Source organism: Zootoca vivipara, chromosome 7, assembly GCF_963506605.1.
Source record: "Zootoca vivipara chromosome 7, rZooViv1.1, whole genome shotgun sequence".
NCBI lineage: Eukaryota > Metazoa > Chordata > Lepidosauria > Squamata > Lacertidae > Zootoca > Zootoca vivipara.
Window position 1 is genome coordinate 92013845 of NC_083282.1, and position 19153 is coordinate 92032997.

General features: G+C 46.2%; 1 protein-coding gene across 1 annotated transcript; it reads right to left on the reverse strand.

Moving 5' to 3' along the window:
• Positions 1-288: 288 nt before the first annotated feature.
• Positions 289-7003, reverse strand: SLC52A3 (solute carrier family 52 member 3). The gene is made up of 4 exons (XM_035122958.2): positions 6925-7003; positions 4266-5346; positions 2398-2521; positions 289-1022 (listed from the first exon to the last, which is right to left on the reverse strand). The coding sequence occupies exons 2-4, from the start codon at positions 5324-5326 to the stop codon at positions 810-812; spliced, it is 1398 nt and encodes a 465-aa protein (XP_034978849.2). The 5' UTR covers positions 5327-5346; positions 6925-7003; the 3' UTR covers positions 289-809.
• Positions 7004-19153: the final 12150 nt, after the last annotated feature.

Here is a 19153-nt window from a genome sequence, read left to right on the forward strand (position 1 = left end):
CATAAATAAAATTATTATTAATTATTATTATTATTAGGGGAAACCTCTCTGCAGACATAAAGCAAAATTGCAAAGAAAAACAGGATGCTGGACTAGGTGGGCCATGGGCCTGATCCAGCAGGCTCACGTTCTTATGTGAATTTTGGTTTTTGGTTTTGCAAACTGATGTGGAAATGTGCAGAAATGAACTTCAGGTTGGAAAAATGAGATGAGAAGTGAAATTGACCAGTTGGGCCCACCCCTTCCTGGGCTCCATCCTGGTTGTGGAGGCTGCTCCTTTCCCCCTTTGCACGTGACGTAGGAATCCTCTTCCGTGTGGATTAAGGATCATCCTTTGGATTGCAGCACCATCCATGCTGGCGCATGCTACGATTCCCCTGCTGTCTCCCCAGTCTTGCCAAGCTCACTGGTGTGGGCTGCGGCTTACAGCTGCCCAAAGGGACCTTAAACAACTGGTCGCAACGTCTGTGCTGAATCCAGGCTCAACACAGGAGTTGGTAACTCGACTGATTTATTTACAAGGCATTATACAACTCCCTGGCCAGCTTCTGAACAGCAGGGTTCTTGGCATCACCAAGGTTAAGAAATGGCAGGAGGAGGAGGAGGAGCGTGGAGCCATGTCCAAAGTTAATTCATCGTCCATCACTGTTACACAAAGTCAAGGGTGACGTTGCCCAACGATCCCTTGCATTCCTTCGCCATGATCTGAAGGGGAACTTATTCGCATGGTTCCTTCCTTCAGTTTGGAAACAGGACGAGCGTCCCGACTGCTGCATTGATCCGAGACAAGCCCTTGCCTCCTCTTGAGGTCACGCCGGGCACTGGAAGCTGCAGAAGTCGGCCGATTTGAAGACACTGTAGACATTCACCAAGGGGAACATGATGACGGCTCCAAGCAGACCCCCCAGCTGCTCCATCGCTCCGTACCACACGAGGGCGCTCTGGCTGTGGCCACGAAGGATCACTCCCAGCATCACCTTGACATACGCGAGGGTCCCGTTGAACAGCACCCAGGAGATCACCTGTTGGCACAGAAGCAGCTGTGTTTGAAGCCAACAAATTATCACCTTCCCCTTTCATTATTCCATTAAGCACACAGAAGCTGCATTGGAACACGCTAAACATTAGCCTAGTTCAGCAATCTGCTTCCCACTGTGGCTAGCCAGATACTTGAGATAAGGGCAATGAAAACATTGCCTTTCCTGTTCCCCACCAATCAGCAAAGGGTGGTAGAGTGCTTTTAAACCTGGAGGCTCCATCTTGCCATCACCCTACATGCTCACGGCAATCTCAGTTCAGGAGGGCAGTATCAGCAGGCTTGGCGGAATGGCAAATATACAGAGAAGGGAAATCTTTCCAAACCCCAATGTGGTTTGGATGAACCTGCACCGCTCTAATAAGCACCCAAATGACAATTGAGCATGCTCAGTGGGCATAGAATGCTGATGATGGAGTGGCTGGGCATGGGGTGGGGGTGGGGGGTTGGAACAGGATGAAGTGCCCCGTAAAAGGGCCTGGCTGGCTGAGTAGAAGCATTCCATGCTGCAACATTTTGTTGCAGGCTCCACTTTCCAATGGTCTGTGAGTGAGTGCTGTTACTTATGTAGCTAAAACAGTGCCACCCACATGAGAGAGGGAGGCATGTGCAGGCCCCATGGAACCCACAAGGTTTGCAGAAGTACAAAACATGTATGGGGCAAGCCCCACCCCCCAAAAAAGTCTCAATAAGGACTGGTCATGCTTCCTGCACAACATACTGAGCAACTGATGGACTGTGGAGGGGGGTTGAGAATGGGAAATGGCAAGAGGGATGAACTGGAGTGGGTAAAATCCTGAAGAGCATCACTCCCCTTTGTCTCAGGTCCCACTTGTCTTGGCTAGTAGCCACCAATAGACCTATCCTCCTCCAGGAACCGGCCTCGTCTTCTTTTAGGGCAGGAGGGGAGAAGCTGGAGGGCTTTCTACCTGGCCTTTGGGACTCTCCCCAGGCCACACCCCTCTCTGTAGGCCACACCCCCTTTGGTTTCACCCTGTGCCCTCTTTGAACACTTTTGCTTGGCTGGAATTTGTCCTTGAACTGGCCTAACGCCTGAACAGAGGCTGGAGAAAATTGAATTTTCATATGCCTAGAATGGAGCCTGCAAAATCCGCACCCAGTGCCCTGCCCCCTGTTGACCTCGGGCCACACCCACCACTGGTCAGTGGCCCCTGGAAGGCTGCCTGGGGCAGAATGTGGCCCTCGCAGCCAGTGAGCAACCGTTGCAGCCTTTGGGTCCTTGTCAAGACCCATTATGGGTTAGCAAGTTTGCAAACCTGCAGGACACCCCACCATGTCTCTGAGCAACACCCCTCTTGCAAAACGGAGAACACCAGAGCCTTTGGGGGCAAGCTACTTACGATGAGAGCGTCCCCCCACTCCGAGTGGTTTAGGAGCGGGCAGGGGCTCAGAGCAGCCATGCCCAGGTTGTAGGCGCCAAAGGCCGACCCGGTAGCTGCCAGGACACTCAAGAAGGGGAGGGACCTGGGGGGGGAGAGCAAAGGAGAGCATTAAGGCAAATAGGTGGCTAATTTCGAGCCAAATTGGGGTCAGGATTTCACCTGGGATGAAGCCTCGAACAGAGAGTGGGGGAGATTCAGAGCTCCTTCAGATGGCCTATTTATTGAGCATCTTGATTTGCATCCATCCTTTTTTGATCTCAAAGCAGAGGTTAGATTCTATCCGGCACTGATTTCCTTGCAGTGAGGTTATACAACAGCAATTCTTTTTGACCTACATTTGCTTACAGGGTGTTCATTTCTTTGACAACATTTATATACTGTTAGACTGTAAAAAAAAAAAAAAAGCTAACGCTAAGCAGTGGCGGACTTTGGGCTTTAAAATTTCAGTAGGGCCTGTGTGGCAACAAAAATTGGTCGTCCCCCCCCCCCCGGCCTCTCACCTTCTATTGTTCATCAGTGTTGCAGTGCCCCCTGCAGCTCCCCCTCAGCTTGGTGCCTAATGCGGGCAAACTGGCCCCACTTCCATAAACCTGCCTTGTTGCAGGATGAGAGCTTGCCCAGGAACAGGAAGGGAGACGCTCCTTTTCTCGGCAGGAAATGTTGCTGCTTGACTAATTGGATCTGGCCGATTGGTTCAGTTTGGTTATCTGGTTACGCAAATCCTCCGAGTTCTTGTCGTGATATTTAAATATATAAACCACTCTATTCTGCCTTGGTCAGACCGCTTCTGGAATACTGTATCCAGCTCTGGGCACCGCTGTTTAAGAAGGATGTTGACAAGCTGGAAAGTGTACAGAGGAGGACGACCAAGATGGTCAAGGGTCTGGAAACCAAGCCGTATGAAGAACGGTTGAAGGAGCTAGGTATGTTTAGTCTGGAAAAGAGGAGACGGGGAGGAGATGGGATAGCCATCTTCAAATAACTCAAGGGCTGTCCCATGGAAGAAGGAGAAAGCTTGTTTTCTACTGCTCCGGGGGGTAGGACCCAAACCAATGGCTTCAAGTTACAAGAAAGGAGATTCCAACTAAACATCAGTAAGAATTATCTAACAGTAAAAGCAGTTTGACAGGGGAACAGTCTCCTTCAGGAAGTTGTGGACTCGCCTTCCCTAGAGGTTTTTAAGTGGAGATTGGATGGCCATCTGTCATGGATGCTTTGGTTGAGATTCTTGCATTGCAGGGAGCTGGACTAGATGACTGGGGGGGGGGAGTCCGTTCCAACTCTACAATCCTATGATTCTATTTACAGATAGGTAGCCGTGTTGGTCTGACGTAGTTGAAACAAAATTAAAAAATTCCTTCCAGTAACACCTTAGAGACCAACTAAGTTTGTCATTGGTATGAGCTTTCGTGTGTGTGCACACTTCTTCAGATACCACGAAAGATATACACGAAAGCTCATACCAATGACAAACTTAGTTGGTCTCTAAGGTGCTGTTGTTGTTTAGTCGTTTAGTCGTGTCCGACTCTTTGTGACCCCATGGACCATAGCACGCCAGGCACTCCTGTCTTCCACTGCCTCCCGCAGTTTGGTCAAACTCATGTTTGTAGCTTCGAGAACACTGTCCAACTATCTCGACCATCAACCATCTAAGGTGCTAGTGGAAGGAATTCCTATGATTCTAACAAATGAAACCTTTCCTCATTGCGAGTTGCATCTTGAGCCTTCTTTAAGGGCGCGGCGGCAAAAGCAAGACATACTTGTGAGGCAGATTCAACCCCAGAGCTTGGAGAACTGCCTTCTTGCCAAGGCGGGTGGGTACCTACCTGCTGGGCAGGAACGTAGAGATGCTGCACGCAAGAGGGACAGCCATGGCACCCAGGGTGGTGGAGAGGTGGTAGGCTAAGTTGCTGTAGGGCAAGCAGGAGTAGCTCTGCACCGAGGGAAGGACGCCATACATCAGGGAGCTGCACCAAGTGATGAGGACATAGATGAAGGCCAACATGGGCCAAGAGTAGGCGACCTTCTCCGGAGCTCCTTCCTCGTCTTCTTTGAAGGAACCTTCTGCCTTTCCCTCCACGGAGAAGTTAGTGAACCCTTCTTTCAGCCCCCCATCCGCAGGGATCTTCCGGATGGAGTGGAGGGTGATCTCGCTGGCGCAGAGATTCTGCTCCGAAAGATCCCACACCCTGGGCAGGCGGTTGAGGAAGAAGAAAGCCACGAGGCAGGAGAACATCAGGCCGGACAGGATGAGGAAGAAGACCAGGCTGGAGAAGTTGGCGGGGGAGTAGCGGGTCTCTAGGCGGAAAGGGACGGGGTTGCCCATGCTCACGTTGCCCAAGGTGGCGTTGCTGCCGTGCGTGTGGTTGCTTGTGATGGCCACCTCGACGCAGCTGGAGATCCCTGCTCCCTGCGCCAGAGCGAAGAGAGCAGGGACCAGCCCGCTGAGACCTTCCCCGATGAAGTAGGAGGTGATGTACCGAGGGTGGAAGCGAGCCATGAAAGGCAGGAAGGTGACGGAGGAGGTGCAGTCCACCAGCGAGATGCAGAAGGTCAAGACGAAGAAGGCCGTGCTGTGCTGAGCCCCACCGATATCCGTGGTGTACTGCCACAGGAAAGCTAGGAGGAAGCAGGCCACGACTCCGGTGGACACCACAACGAGGATGATGAGGACCTCGCTCAGCAAGCCCGGCTTCCACTTGTGCATGAGGGTGATGAAGAGAGGACCCACGTTGGCCAGCTGGATGATGATGATGAGATAGGAAGGCAGGAACCAGCCCTCGGGGAGCACGTTCACCAGCACAGGGAGCTCGACCCACACGCCGTTGATGGACATCCAGGAGCCAATCCCAAAAATGCAGGCCAGCACGTGGGTGAGCAGAGCCATCTCGCTCCTCGGTGGTGCACCTGCCGGAGAAGAGTGATGGGTCAGAGGAATCATAGAATCATAGAGCTGGAAGATACCTAATGTTTAGGTAGAATCTTCTTTCTTGTAGTTTGAATCCATTGCTCCGTGTCCGCTTCTCTGGAGCAACAGAAAACAACCTTTCTCCCTCCTCTATATGACATCCTTTTATATAGACAGATGACTATCTGTCGGGGTTTCTTCATAATAATAATAATATTATAATAATAATTTATTATTTATACGCCGCCCATCTGGCCGGGTTCCCCCAGCCACTCTGGGTGGCTTCCAACAAAATAGTAAAATACAGAAATCCATCAAACATTAAAAGCTTCCCTAAACAGGGCTGCCTTGATATACCTTCTAAAGGTCTGTGGTTCCTGCATTCAGCTGCGGTTCCTGCATTGCACTGCCACACAAACAGTTTTAGAATTTAAAATACTCATTTAAAAACTCATTTAAACATCCTTCTTCTCTTTCCATGGTTCATTTTGCACATCATAAATCCCTGCATATCTTACAAAAGCTATACAGTGGTACCTCGTGTTACAAACACTTCAGGCTACAGACTCCGCTAACCCATAAATAGTACCTCAGGTTAAGAACTTTGCTTCAGAATGAGAACAGAACAGAAATCGCAGCGGGAGGCGCCATTAGCTAAAGTGGTGCTTCAGGTTAAGAACAGTTTCAGGTTAAGAACAGACCTCTGGAATGAATTAAGTTCTTAACCAGAGGTACCACTGTACCAATCAGTATTCCATTATTACATCCATCAGAACTTATTAACACTGTTAATGCTGCCGTTTTCAAGTGTACACAATTTCCCATCATGTATTCAATAAATGTTTTCCAACCTTCTCTAAACGTATGTTCTTCTCGTTCTCTTATTCTATATGTTAAGTCTGCAAGCTGCGCATATTCCGTCAACTTAAGTTGCTGCTCTTCTTTAGTTGGGACCTCGCTAGTTTTCCATTTGGGGCCTAACAAAACACGGGCCACAGTTATGGCATAAATAACCTTTTTTGACACCTGGAAATTTCCATCTGGATTATCCCTAGCAAAAAGGACTCTGGTTTTTTGGGTTTTTTTTACTTTTAAACATTTTTTTCCAATTCATTATGATTTCCCAATATGCTTTTACAAGTCCACCACATGTGAAAGAACGTTCCCTCAACCTCATTGCATCTCCGGTTCGTGCATTGCTGGGGGTCGGACTACATGGGGGTCACTTCCAGCTCTACGATTCCATCTGCATCAACACAACCGGGCACCTTCATCTGCCCCAGCTGCAACAAAACATCTCTCTCCCTTATCGGTCTTTACAGCCGCAGCAGTTGCTGTAACTCTCTGACGGTTTGACGTCACCCACAACAGAGCGCTCCTCCATCGTCTCCTGAGACGGACAGATGCCAACATACATCACTTACTTAGTGCCATTAATTTCTGTGGGTCTACTCCAAGTCGGACTTACCTGGAGGTAAGTCATTGTTTTTAACCATGCGCTAGGCACAAAATGCAGACCTGGCTGGGTAGCAGGAGGCTCAGCTGGGTGGAGAAGCCCATGTCTGGATTCTACCTACCTTCAGTGGTAGAAGCAGATCTGCAACTTCACTTCCCCAGGAGAACAAGGATGACCTCCTTCCGCTCTGCCCTCACAGGAGGAAAAGGCAGGTTCTTTAGAAATCCTTGGGTGTCTTCCAGGAGCTCCGCCTTGAAACTGGAGTCTCGAAAGCACCAAAAGAGGCCTCAGCAACAGGCTCCCTCCGCCCCAAAGGCACTATTGATATTTGATAAAGTGGCTAAGCCAGCTCAGCTGGATATATTATGGCTGCCGGGAGCTATTAATCCCTCTATTCTGCCCAGGCTGATGCGCAGAGTGCAGAGTGGCAGATCCTGCACTTTGGAACTCCCTGCCCATTGATGCTAGACAGAGGGCGTCGCTGCATCTCTCCTTGGCACCTGTCAAAGAAACCCACCCACACGTCATGTTTATTCTATTTTAATCGGTTATTTTAGCTAATAACTTACATTTTATTCCTTTTTTTTTAAAAAAAACCTTTGATCGTTTCAATGCATGTTTTATGTTCTTTGGGGTGTTTTACTCACAGTAGACCCACAGGAATTAATTGCGTTAAGTAGGTTGTAGCACCCTTGGAAGGGAGACCCCCCCAAAGGACATCTAGTCCCCCTCCCCCTGCAACACAGGAATCACAGCTAAATGATTTAGGCCCAGTAATTTCAGCAGGTCTACTCTGAGTAAGTCAGCAGGGTGCAGTGTATCAGACTAGGACCTGGAAGAGACCAGGGTTCAAATCGCCTTGCTTAGTCATGAAGCTCGCTGGGTCATCTTGGGCCAGTCACTGCCTCTTAAGCCTAACCTACCTCACAGGGTTGTTGTGGGGGTCGAATGAGGAGAACAGCATACTCTAACTTGAGCTCCTTAGAGAAAAAGTGGGGTGGAAATGCAATAAACACATCAATCTAAGTTGATTGTCAGCCTTTGCAAACCACTTCAAAGTTTTATTTGCAATTAAGCAGCATGCATATTTTATTTTATCTTTTGATAAATAAAAATCCTGGCCGGGGCATTGACATTATTACTTGCCTGCTTACACCACAGAGGTCTCAACTTTTTTCTTTTTTCTTTTAAGTACACCATTTTAAAGTCTGTAAGTGTAGATTAAAAGTAAACAGACAATATAGTACATGGAGAGGCTCTGCATTTGCTAGTTCCACTCGCCAACCTCTGCCCCCCCCATCAGACCTTCCCATCCACCCACCCCCCAAAATACAATTCCTGTCTCTTTTCCACCTTCCCAATCTTGTTTCTGAAGTGGCTGCCTCTCTCTTCCATTCTACACACTCCTAACCCCAACAAATATGGCTGGTGACCAGGAATTATGGGAGCTGTAGTTCAGCAACACCTGGATGGCCACAGGTGAGCTGCCTCTGTTTTGAAGTTTTGTAGGTTTCAGTGGAGTTAACCACAAACCATTCTTTCTCAATCAAACCTGTGGTTGTTGTTTTTAAAAAAGTACTTAAATTACGACTGCATCATGCCCTATTACCGTAATTATTTTGAAAAGTGTACTGAGCTATAGGAAGAAAATTCAGATCCTAGATCCACCTACATGGGAGCAAGTCTCACTGAGCTCGGTGGGAATTCCTTCCGAGTAAGCTTGTTTAGAGCTGCACTGCAAGGCAGGTCTCTGCCCTGAGGAGGCTACACTCCAATAAGGCGAAAAGGCAAAGGAGGAAACGAAAGAAGGAGATTCTGTCCAAGAATTTTGCCTTCAGTCCTGCACCCACTTACCTGGAACTAAAAGTGCTGAAGTTCAACGGGGCTGTTTCACATCGTGCGTGTAGAGGGTTCTTCTATGGCTACAACATACTAATGCATAGCTGCCAAGTTTTCCCTTTTCTCACGAGGAAGCCTATTCAGCATAAGGGAATTTCCCTTTAAAAAAGGGAGAACTTGGCAGCTATGCTAATGTGATAAGTAACATTTTAAGGGTTGTTCTGCAGAAAGGGGCTGGGTTCTAATCTCTGTTCAGTCATGTGGCTGATGAGCAGACTTGGAGCCACTTAATATCTCTCCATCTGGCCTACTTTAAAGGATCGGTGTTCCTGAAGCTGCTGCTGCTATGAGGAAACCTCCCAAAACCCTTTGAAACAAATCCTACCATTGTTTCAAGAAGAGAGTCATCAAGAAGAGAGTCATCAAGCATGTGTCTAATCAATATTTTCATTACTGCTGCTGACTCACCCTTTGCACAAAGAATTAAATCTCTGTTTCTCTCTTTCCGGAAATAGGCAGAGAATACCCTTCAAACAGACAAGACAACCAAGAATGTGTGGGAGAAAGCAGGGAGTGGAAGAGGAAGGAATGAAAGAATTTTAGCCTACGCCAAGGTCTTAAAATTCCAGCCCTGATTTCCCCAGCTCCCATCCATCACAATTAAGGCCGCAGTCCTAATTTAATTTACACTTTGGAACTCCCTGCCTATTGATAAATGCTCATTAAATGGCATAATCTTCACTGTGCCCTTTTTGGCACCTGCTTAAAACATTTTTTGCCTAGACAAGCCCAGACATTTAGAAAGTTGATGTGAATTTTAATTGGTTCTTTATCTGTTGTTATTTTAACTTTTTGAAAGCCTTTAGTTATTGCTGTTAACTTTTCTTATTGATGATTTTATCGTGATACCTTTTTTTTTGTAAATGGCTTTGAAGGTTGCTGCTGTTACACTCAAGTGGTGTATGAATTTTATGATATAAAAATAATCATTTACCTGGGAGTAAGCCCCACTGAATCTAATAGGAGTTGCTTCTGAGTGGACGAGTTTAGGATTGGTTGCGCTTTAAAGTGCCACAACCTGTCTTCCTGCATTCATCTTGATTGCCTTGCAAGGTGTTTTTTACATCTACACATTAACCATTTGCCTAACCTACTCTTTTTAGTGCATTTCCTCATCGCTTCCCTTGTCAATTTCTTTCCCCTTTTTTTGGAAAAAGGTAGATCTGTTGTGCCAGGTTGAGAGAGCCCTTCAAACCACTTCAATTGTGCAAACTTAAATTTATGGTAGGTGTTTGAATCACTTCTGCAAGTGGCAGCCTGGAGGCACCCAAAAAAGTGTTAGCTCATTCCTTTAGATTGAAGTTCAACCAGGTTGGTACTGCGATGCATCTGCTGCACAGGTGAATTAAAGTAAGCAAAACAAGCAAGCGGATCCATTAAACTTAAAACTTAAAAATATTTTGCAGAAAAGGAAAAGGAGCTACAAACTTGTACGAAGTAGGATATCCTTGCATCTGTGTCCCAGCCTCCAACTTCCTGGTTCATTTGTGGAAGCAAATGTCATTAGCATATTAAGTAGGGAATGCTGTGAGTAGTAATTCAACCTGGACCACAGTGAGTCAGGTTGCTGGTATTCTAACTTTGTTTGTGTCTTTGAAGGAGGAAATTGAGCCGAAGGGAAAACTAAGGAATGGTGTAACGGCAAGTGGTTCGTTCAGTTTCTCTGGCATCATACCAATTTGTAAAACAATTTTTTTAAAAAAAGGTTTGAGTCCCTAACAATGTAGACATAGGCTTGGATATACAGTGTCAATGATTTCCAGGGTTCTGCATATTCTGTGATTTCACAGGAGTATGTAAAAAGTTGCACAGGATGCTTTCAGACCATCCCTATTGGGGGCTGGATTCAGTCACAGCCTGGCCAATTCAAGTTCTGCAGCTATAAAGCAGATCTGGAGTTCTTGCGCAGCAAACTCACTTCCCCCCAACACAGTCTTTTTGCAAGAAGGAAAGTAATGGGTGTGTGTGTGTGCTGGGATCAGTGGGATAGCATGTGTTTGACACAATATTATACGGAGCCTGTGTGGTGTGGTGATTAGGAGGACATTGAATTAGGATCAGGGAAACCAAGATTCAACTCTCCCTTTGACCATAAAGCTCTCTGACTGACCTTGGGCTTCTCAGTCATTGCCTCTCAACCCTACCTCATAGGGTTGTGGGAATTAGATAAGGAAGGGGAGAATCATGTACACCGCTTTGAGCTCCTTGGAGGACATGGTAGGATAGAACTCCATGCACGCATGCCTCCATGCATGCAATCAACCCCCTCCCCACAAACATATACAGCAGGGTCCCCAAACTAAGGCCCGGGGGCCGGATGCGGCCCAATCACCTTCTAAACCTGGCCCGCAGATGGTCCAGGAATCAGCATGTTTTTACATGAGTAGAATGTGTTCTTTTATTTGAAATGCATCTCTGGGTTATTTGTGGGGCCTGCCTAGTGTTTTTACATGAGTAGAATGTGTCCTTTTATTTAAAATGCATCTCTGAGTTATTTGTGGGGCATAGGAATTTGTTCATTTCCCCCCCCCAAAAAAAATATAATCCGGCCCGCCACAAGGTCTGAGGGACAGTGGACCGGCCCCCTGCTGAAAAAGTTTGCTGACCCCTGATATACAGTAACAGCAAATGCTCATTAAATGGCATTCAGGAGCTGAAAGTGTACCTCTTTGCCCTGCCCTTTGACACCTGGGAGATGTTTATTTCCAGGGCTCAAGCAATTCCCGTGACTATAATCTGTTTTATCTGTTTTTAATTGTTTTTAATTTTAATTTAATTTTTAATTTAATTAAGTCTGCTTTACAAATGGCCAGGTAATTAATTTAATCACCCCCGCAAATTTAACCAGGAAGAGCGCTCAATAAACAGGTATTCTGGAAGCCACCAGAATGTGCTGTGTTGCCAAGAGATTCTGGTTCCATAAGAACCTGGGCATTCGATCGAGCAGATTTTCTCAAAAGCATGTGGGCTGCAGAACACCCAGAAACCAAGAGGGTGACTCAAGAAAACTTCCAGTGTTACTCTTTCCTCCTACCCATGACTAGGAAAACCAGAATAAAACAAACCTGTGTAGCCCTGTGGTACAGCTTCCAGGTCATGTGGCCAGCATGACAAAGCCACTTCTGACAAACCAGAGCAGCGCACAGAAACGCCATTTACCTTCCCGCTGGAGCGGTACCTATTTATCTACTTGCACTTTGACGTGCTTTCGAACTGCTAGGTTGGCAGGAGCTGGGATTGAACAACGGGAGCTCACCCCGTCACGGGGATTCGAACCGCCAACCTTCTGATCGGCAAGCCCTAGGCTCTGTGGTTTAACCCACAGCGCCACCTGCGTATGTATGTATGTGTGTGTGTGTGTGTGTTTTGTGTGTGTGTGTGTGTGTGTGTGTGTGTGTGTGTGTGTGTAATATTTTTATTTATGTTCCATTTAATATTATAAATTCACATCATCATTATCCACTTTACCACCCTGGCTCCTGTCAACTTCCTTCCCTCCCACCTCATGGTTTTCAAAATTAACCTTTCTATCATAGCGTTTTATAAATTATCCAATTTTAATTACACTCATTACAAAATGGCTCAAAAAATTTAAATAAAGATAGAAAGATAGAAAATTTCTCAGTACAAGTCTTCAGACAACCCTGCTAGTGATGTTAATTGCTTACAATAATCTTTCAGGGGGCCTTCTTGGTAGTGGCACCCACCCTGTGGAACGCCCTCCCATCAGATGTCAAAGAGATAAATAACTACCTGACAAGTATAACTATGGCAAGTTCTTAAAGAAATGGGAGTGCCTGATCACCTCATCTGTCTCCTGAGAAATCTCTATGTGGGACAAGAAGCTACAGTTAGAACTGGATATGGAACAACTGATTGGTTCAAAATTGGGAAAGGAGTACGACAAGGTTGTATATTGTCTCCCTGCTTATTTAACTTATATGCAGAATTCATCATGCGAAAGGCTGGACTAGATGAATCCCAAGCTGGAATTAAGATTGCTGGAAGAAATATCAACAACCTCAGATATGCAGATGACACAACCTTGATGGCAGAAAGCGAGGAGGAATTAAAGAACCTTTTAATGAGGGTGAAAGAGGAGAGCGCAAAATATGGTCTGAAGCTCAACATCAAAAAAACCAAGATCATGGCCACTGGTCCCATCACCTCCTGGCAAATAGAAGGGGAAGAAATGGAGGCAGTGAGAGATTTTACTTTCTTGGGCTCCTTGATCACTGCAGATGGTGACAGCAGTCACGAAATTAAAAGACGCCTGCTTCTTGGGAGAAAAGCAATGACAAACCTAGACAGCATCTTAAAAAGCAGATACATCACCTTGCCGACAAAGGTCCGTATAGTTAAAGCTATGGTTTTCCCAGTAGTGATGTATGGAAGTGAGAGCTGGACCATAAAGAAGGCTGATCGCCGAAGAATTGATGCTTTTGAATTATGGTGCTGGAGGAGACTCTTGAGAGTCCCATGGACTGCAAGAAGATCAAACCTATCAATTCTTAAGGAAATCAGCCCTGAGTGCTCACTGGAAGGACAGATTGTGAAGCTGAGGCTCCAATACTTTGGCCACCTCATGAGAAGAGAAGAATCCTTGGAAAAGACCCTGATGTTGGGAAAGATTGAGGGCACTAGGAGAAGGGGACGACAGAGGACGAGATGGTTGGACAGTGTTCTCGAAGCTACGAACATGAGTTTGACCAAACTGCGGGAGGCAGTGCAAGACAGGAGTGCCTGGCGTGCTCTGGTCCATGGGGTCACGAAGAGTCGGACACGACTAAACGACTAAACAACAACAACAATAACAACATACCATTTCCCAGAAAGCCTTTACCTCTTTACAAGTCCACCACATGTGGTAGGAGATCCCTTCCCTTTCTTTACATTTCCAGCACTCATTGCTTCTTGTCTTGTACATTTTAGCCAATTTAGCTGCTGTTAAATACCTTCTGTACATCATTTTCGTAACATTTTCTTTAAGTGCACTGCATGCATGCAGTAAAATTAATACCTTCCTTCCACGACCTTTCCCAGGATTCTAACTGAATATTATATCCAAAATCTTTAGCCCATTGTATCAACACCCCTTGGACCTCCTCCTCTTTAGTACAGTGGAACCTCTATTCACGACCACAATCCGTTCCGGAGGCCCGTCCTTATGGTGAAACGGGTCACTGGGAGAGGCGCCGATGTGCACAGGCATGGGCGGCAATTGCATGCTTCTGTGCATGCGCGAATTACTTTCAGGTTTGCCGTGGTCGCAACTTTGAACGTCCGCGAGTGGAGGCGGTTGTAAGTAGAGGTTCTACTGTATGCCTAGGCAGCTTCTCCTCAGATGTGGTGATGGGGGAAAGTTCATCAGATGATGCTCTCTGGGGCCACAGGTGCTCTGACAGCAGAGAGGGCAAAAGGTGTTTGTGCACCAGGTACAGATTGGGGGTGGTGGTGGTTTGGGAATGCTTGGATCCAAAGCCCTCTCCTTCCCTTGACATTCACCCAAAATGGGTAGTGGTGGTTAGGGGCTGGGGAAAGACTTCAGTTTGCACTTAAAAGGTGATTGCGGTTCGAGGACCCGCCCCCCCCCGCAGGAAATAAAGACACAGTGACACATGGTATAAGGGTTAATGGGTAGAATAAGGCCACAACTTTATTGGTTAAAGCAAGTGAGAGGTATTGGCTTAGGCATTGGACTCGCTACCAAGCGTGACTCCACCCCGCTCTGCGGGGGGGAGGGCGTTCATATCAGGTTAACACCCCAAGGAAGGAGCCTGTTGATGCAAATACAACTGAAAGCTCCCCCTGGTGCCACCGGGGTCGTGCCATGGCCCTAGCCACCCGCAGGGCGCAGGACGGGATCCACGACCGCCGGATCCCTTAAGGGGATACCCCTATAAGAGGAGGGTTGGATGGTGGCCACAACCAGTCCTCGAACACACCAGACAACTCCATATTCCAATGCCTACCACCAAATACCGAAGAAGTTGTGATGAATTGCTACGAGGTAGGCGAAAAAACCAAGAGGCCGGTGCCAATTAGCCAATTGGATAAAAAACTCCTACCAGGACCCTTTGGGCAACCAAAGGCGACCAACCGCAGTCCATAGCAAGGTCAAAGCGAACATCCTACTAAGGGAAGACCTAAAGGGCGGGTGGGTGGGAGATCCGATGAGGAGCAGCGTGAAAAGGGGAGATCTGGAGGCTGCCGCGTTCTTTTAAAACAGGTAAGCCCGCCCACAGGCCTGGCCCTATTGGCCAGCCAAGTCCCTGAACGCGGCAGCATTGGTAGGTGGAGCAGGGGGCTGGACACGCCCCCCCTGCTCAGCGCGTAGAGCGGGTCCCGCCTGCAAATTCCCCCCTCCCTGAAGAGGAGGGATTATCTTTGAACCTTTTGCACTTTCCGAAACAACATGCAAACCGGGAGCACAGCCATCCTTTGAAATCTGCGCATTTCTGAATTTTGCAATGCAATTTTCTAACCAAACCATGTTTCCAAAAATGCACACCTTAGATGAAAGTGTGAACAAAAGTGAATACGTTGGCGAAATTATCACACAGAAGCACATTCTATTGGGGGCATTGCTTCCAAAAAATTTGGTGCATTCGTCAAAACCACATATAACGTGTGTTTGTTAGGAGAAAGTCACACAAAAATGCTGGTGGATTTCCAAAAGGATTTCCTTTTTTGGATGCAAAATGTAGATTAAAGACTAGAAGGAGAAACTGTGAGGGCATAAACTGACAGATCCTTCCGTACCTATGTGTGTGGAAGTCTGACCATGAGGTTAGAGTGGGAAGATGGGGCTGTCATAACAAATTCACTTGTACAAAATCTTAAAATTGCACAACCAGAAATTTCCAATATGTGATTGAATAGCAACAGCCTGGAAGTGCCCCACCCCAGAAGGGAATTTAAGGCTGTAATCCTATTACACTTTCCCAGGAGTAAGCCCCGTGACTGAACATAGCAGAACTTTCACTTGGCTGAGAATAAACAATGACATAGGATCTGTATCTTATTCTCCCTTCTTTTAATAATTTCAATGGGAGGGTGACAAGAAATTTTCCACACCGGGTACCACCTGACCTTGCTACGCCACTGCATAGGATTGCACCATAACTGCAAAAGTGTTTTGTTTTGTTTTCTTTAAAAAGGCTAAGTAACAGAGCAGAGAACTTTATAAGGCCATGCAGGGGTGACATCTAGTGGCTGCCAGTTGTAAAAGCTGCAAATACGAAAGAAAGAAAGAAAGAAAGAAAGAAAGAAAGAAAGAAAGAAAGAAAGAAAGAAAGAAAGAAAGAAAGAAAGAAAGAAAGAAAGAAAGAAAACATTCTGGGAATCAAAGCTAATACGGGCTTTTTTCTTTCAAGCTATTTCATCCAAGCATCATCTCAAGGAAATGTGCCTGCTTTCCATCTTCTGTTCTCCTACATACAACAACCCTGTGGGGTAGGTTAGGCAAAGAAAATAGCAAATGGGTTATATTTGCTTCACACACACACACACACACACACACACACACACAACCCTCAATGACTGGTTGCAGATTTGAAGTTGGGTCTTCCCAATCTTAATCTGGCATCTTACCTACTATGCAATGCTTCCTATTTAACTGGGCTGCCTGAGACAGCTGCCTATGTTGCCTCTCTGCCCCGGCAACAGCATCCCTCAGAAGGTGGTGGTCTCTGCTTCATTGGAGGGTGATGTTGGGTGGCTGCCGGTCAGGCATTATTTAGCGGTGATTCCTGCATTGCAGGGGGTTGGACTAGATGACCCTTGAGGGTCCCTTCCAACTCTACAGTTCGGTGATTCTATGATCACCAAGAAAGGTACTCATAATCAAATGCAATAAGGAATGTGTTTAATCTCTCTCACACACACTGTACACACAGAGAGAGAAGAGAAGAGAATGTCAATGTTTAAAATTGTTTTTTATTATGTATAATTTTTCTATTAAATTTTTCTGTTTTACATTTTAGAATATTCATTTAAGGAACCTTAAAATATCAGTGACTTCCCTTCTTCTCTTTCCATGGTTCATTTTACATATCATAAACTAAACCATTCAGTATTCCATTATTACACCCGTCAAAACTTATTTACACTGTTGAATTTATCTTAATGCTGCCAACATTTTCAAGTACTGTACAGTATACACAATTTCTCCCATATACTGTATTCAATTAACATTTCCCAATCTTCTTTAAACGTATGCTCTTCTTGTTCTCTTATTCTATATGTTAAATCTGCAAGCTGCCCAGATTTAATGTTTTAAGAAGGAGGGACTTGGGGGTATGTTTAGTCTGGAAAAGAGGAGACTGAGAGGAGATAGAATAGTCATCTCCAAATATCTGAAGGGTTGCCACATGAAGGATGGAGCAAGCTTGTTTTCCTCCTGCTCTACAGCCAAATCAATAGCTTCAAGTAACAAGAAAGGAGATTCCGACTAAACATCAGGAAGAACTTTCTGACAGTGAGAGCTGTTTGACCCTTGGGAGGTGGTGGACTCTCCTTCCTTGGTTTTTAAGCAGAGGTTGGATGGCCATCTGTCCTGGATGCTTGAATTGAGATTCCTGCATTGCAGGGGGTTGGACTAGATGACCCTCAGAGTCCCTTACAACAGTACGATTCTATGATTTTTTTGAAAAGATACGGAACACACATCTCTCCCACCCTGCCCTGCTCCAATCCAAAGCGAAATAATTCTAAAGCAATGTGATAGGTGCAGGGCACTCTTAAGGTGTTCGATTCGGAAGTCTCTTTGAGTTCAATAGGTCATTGGACCCTTAATCTTCTTCTTTCTTCTTTGGGGATCCCTCGTAGCCAAGTAAGATTGTCTTCCATAAACACGGTTTTTAACAATGAGTCCGTAAGTGACTGTGGAGGCCAATTCTGGATCCACACGTCCTTCCACAGTGGGAACATAGGTTCCTGGGCAGGAGCTGATCACAGTGGGGATTTGCCAAGCGTGCCTTCCTCTTAAAACATTTCTCCCTTGCGTCCTGAGTTTGAGCGTCTTCAAAGCCCATGACACCTTTGTTAAAGGCTGTTCTCCAACTGGAGCGCTCGTATGCCAGTGTTTCCCAGTTGTCGGTGTTTATACTACATTTTTTAAAGATTTGCCTTGAGACAGTCTTTAAACTTGTTGTTGACCACCAGCATTACAATTTCCAAGTTCGGAATAAAGTGGTACCTCGGGTTATGAACTTAATTTGTTCTGGAGGTCTGTTCTTTAACCCGAAACGGTTTTTAACCTGAGGTGTGCTTTTGCTAATGGGACCTCCCACTGCCGCTGTGTGATTTCCATTCTCATCCTGGGGCAAAGTTCTCAACCCCAAGGTACTACTTCCGGGTTAGCAGAGTTTGTAACCCGAAGTGTTTGTAACCCGAGGTACCACTGTAGAGTAGTTGCTTTGGAAGACGATCATCAGGCATCCGCACAACATGACCAGTCCAACAAAGTTTATGTTGAAGAATCATTGCTTTAACACTGGTGATCTTTGCTTCTTCCAGTACAGTGGAACCTCGGTTTATGAACACCTCGGTTTATGAATTTTCGCTTTATGAACGCTGCGGACCCATCTGGAACGAATTAATTCACTTTCCATTACTTTCAATGGGAAAGTTCGCTTCAGTTTATGAACACTTCAGTTAATGAACAGACTTCTGGAACCAATTACACCCATGCTTCGGGTTAAGTACGCTTCAGGTTGAGTACTCCGCGGACCCGTCTGGAACGGATTAATCCACTTTCCATTACGTTCAATGGGAAAGTTCGCTTCAGTTTATGAATGCTTCAGTTTAAGTACTCCGTGGACCGTCTGGAACGGATTAATTCACTATCCATTACTTTCAATGGGAAAGTTCGCTTCAGTTTATGAATGCTTCAGTTTATGAACAGACTTCTGGAACCAATTGTGTTCATAAAACGAGGTACCACTGTACACTGATATTAGTTCCCCTGTCTACCCAAGTGGTGTGTAAAATGTTTCAGAGACACCACTGATGGACTCTTTCGAGGAGTTGGAGATGGTGTTTATAAGAGGTCCATGTTTCGCAAGCATACAGTAAGGTTGGTAGTACAATAGCTTTGCAAACAAGCGTTTTGGTTTCCCTGGGAATGTCCCTGTCCTCAAACACTCTGCACTTCAATCGGCAGAAAGCTGCACTCGCAGAGCTCAAGCGATGCTGGATTTTGGCAGCAATGTCGCCCCTTGTGGAAAGATAACTGCCAGGTAGGAGAAGTGATGTGAATGTGTCCCTAGTGGACTGTGGGTATCACAGTTAAGAAGGATGCTGAGAAATTGGAATGGGTCAAGAGGAAGGTGGCAGAGATTCCCGAACCTCTCTGGGAGGAGAGTAGTAGAGGCCTCTTAACAACTCTCAGCATCCTGAAAAAAACTACAGCTCCCAGAATACTTTGGGGGGGGGGGAACCAGAGAAAA

Excerpts from the sequence above, each read along its gene's own strand:
- SLC52A3 (XM_035122958.2), bottom strand. The coding sequence starts at position 5,326 with ATGGCTCTGCTCACCCACGTGCTGGCCTGCATTTTTGGGATTGGCTCC. Across the intron at positions 2,522-4,265 it reads TCTACGTTCCTGCCCAGCAG|GTCCCTCCCCTTCTTGAGTG; the intron begins GTAGGTACCCAC and ends CTCCCCCCCCAG. Across the intron at positions 1,023-2,397 it reads AGTGGGGGGACGCTCTCATC|GTGATCTCCTGGGTGCTGTT; the intron begins GTAAGTAGCTTG and ends CTGTGCCAACAG.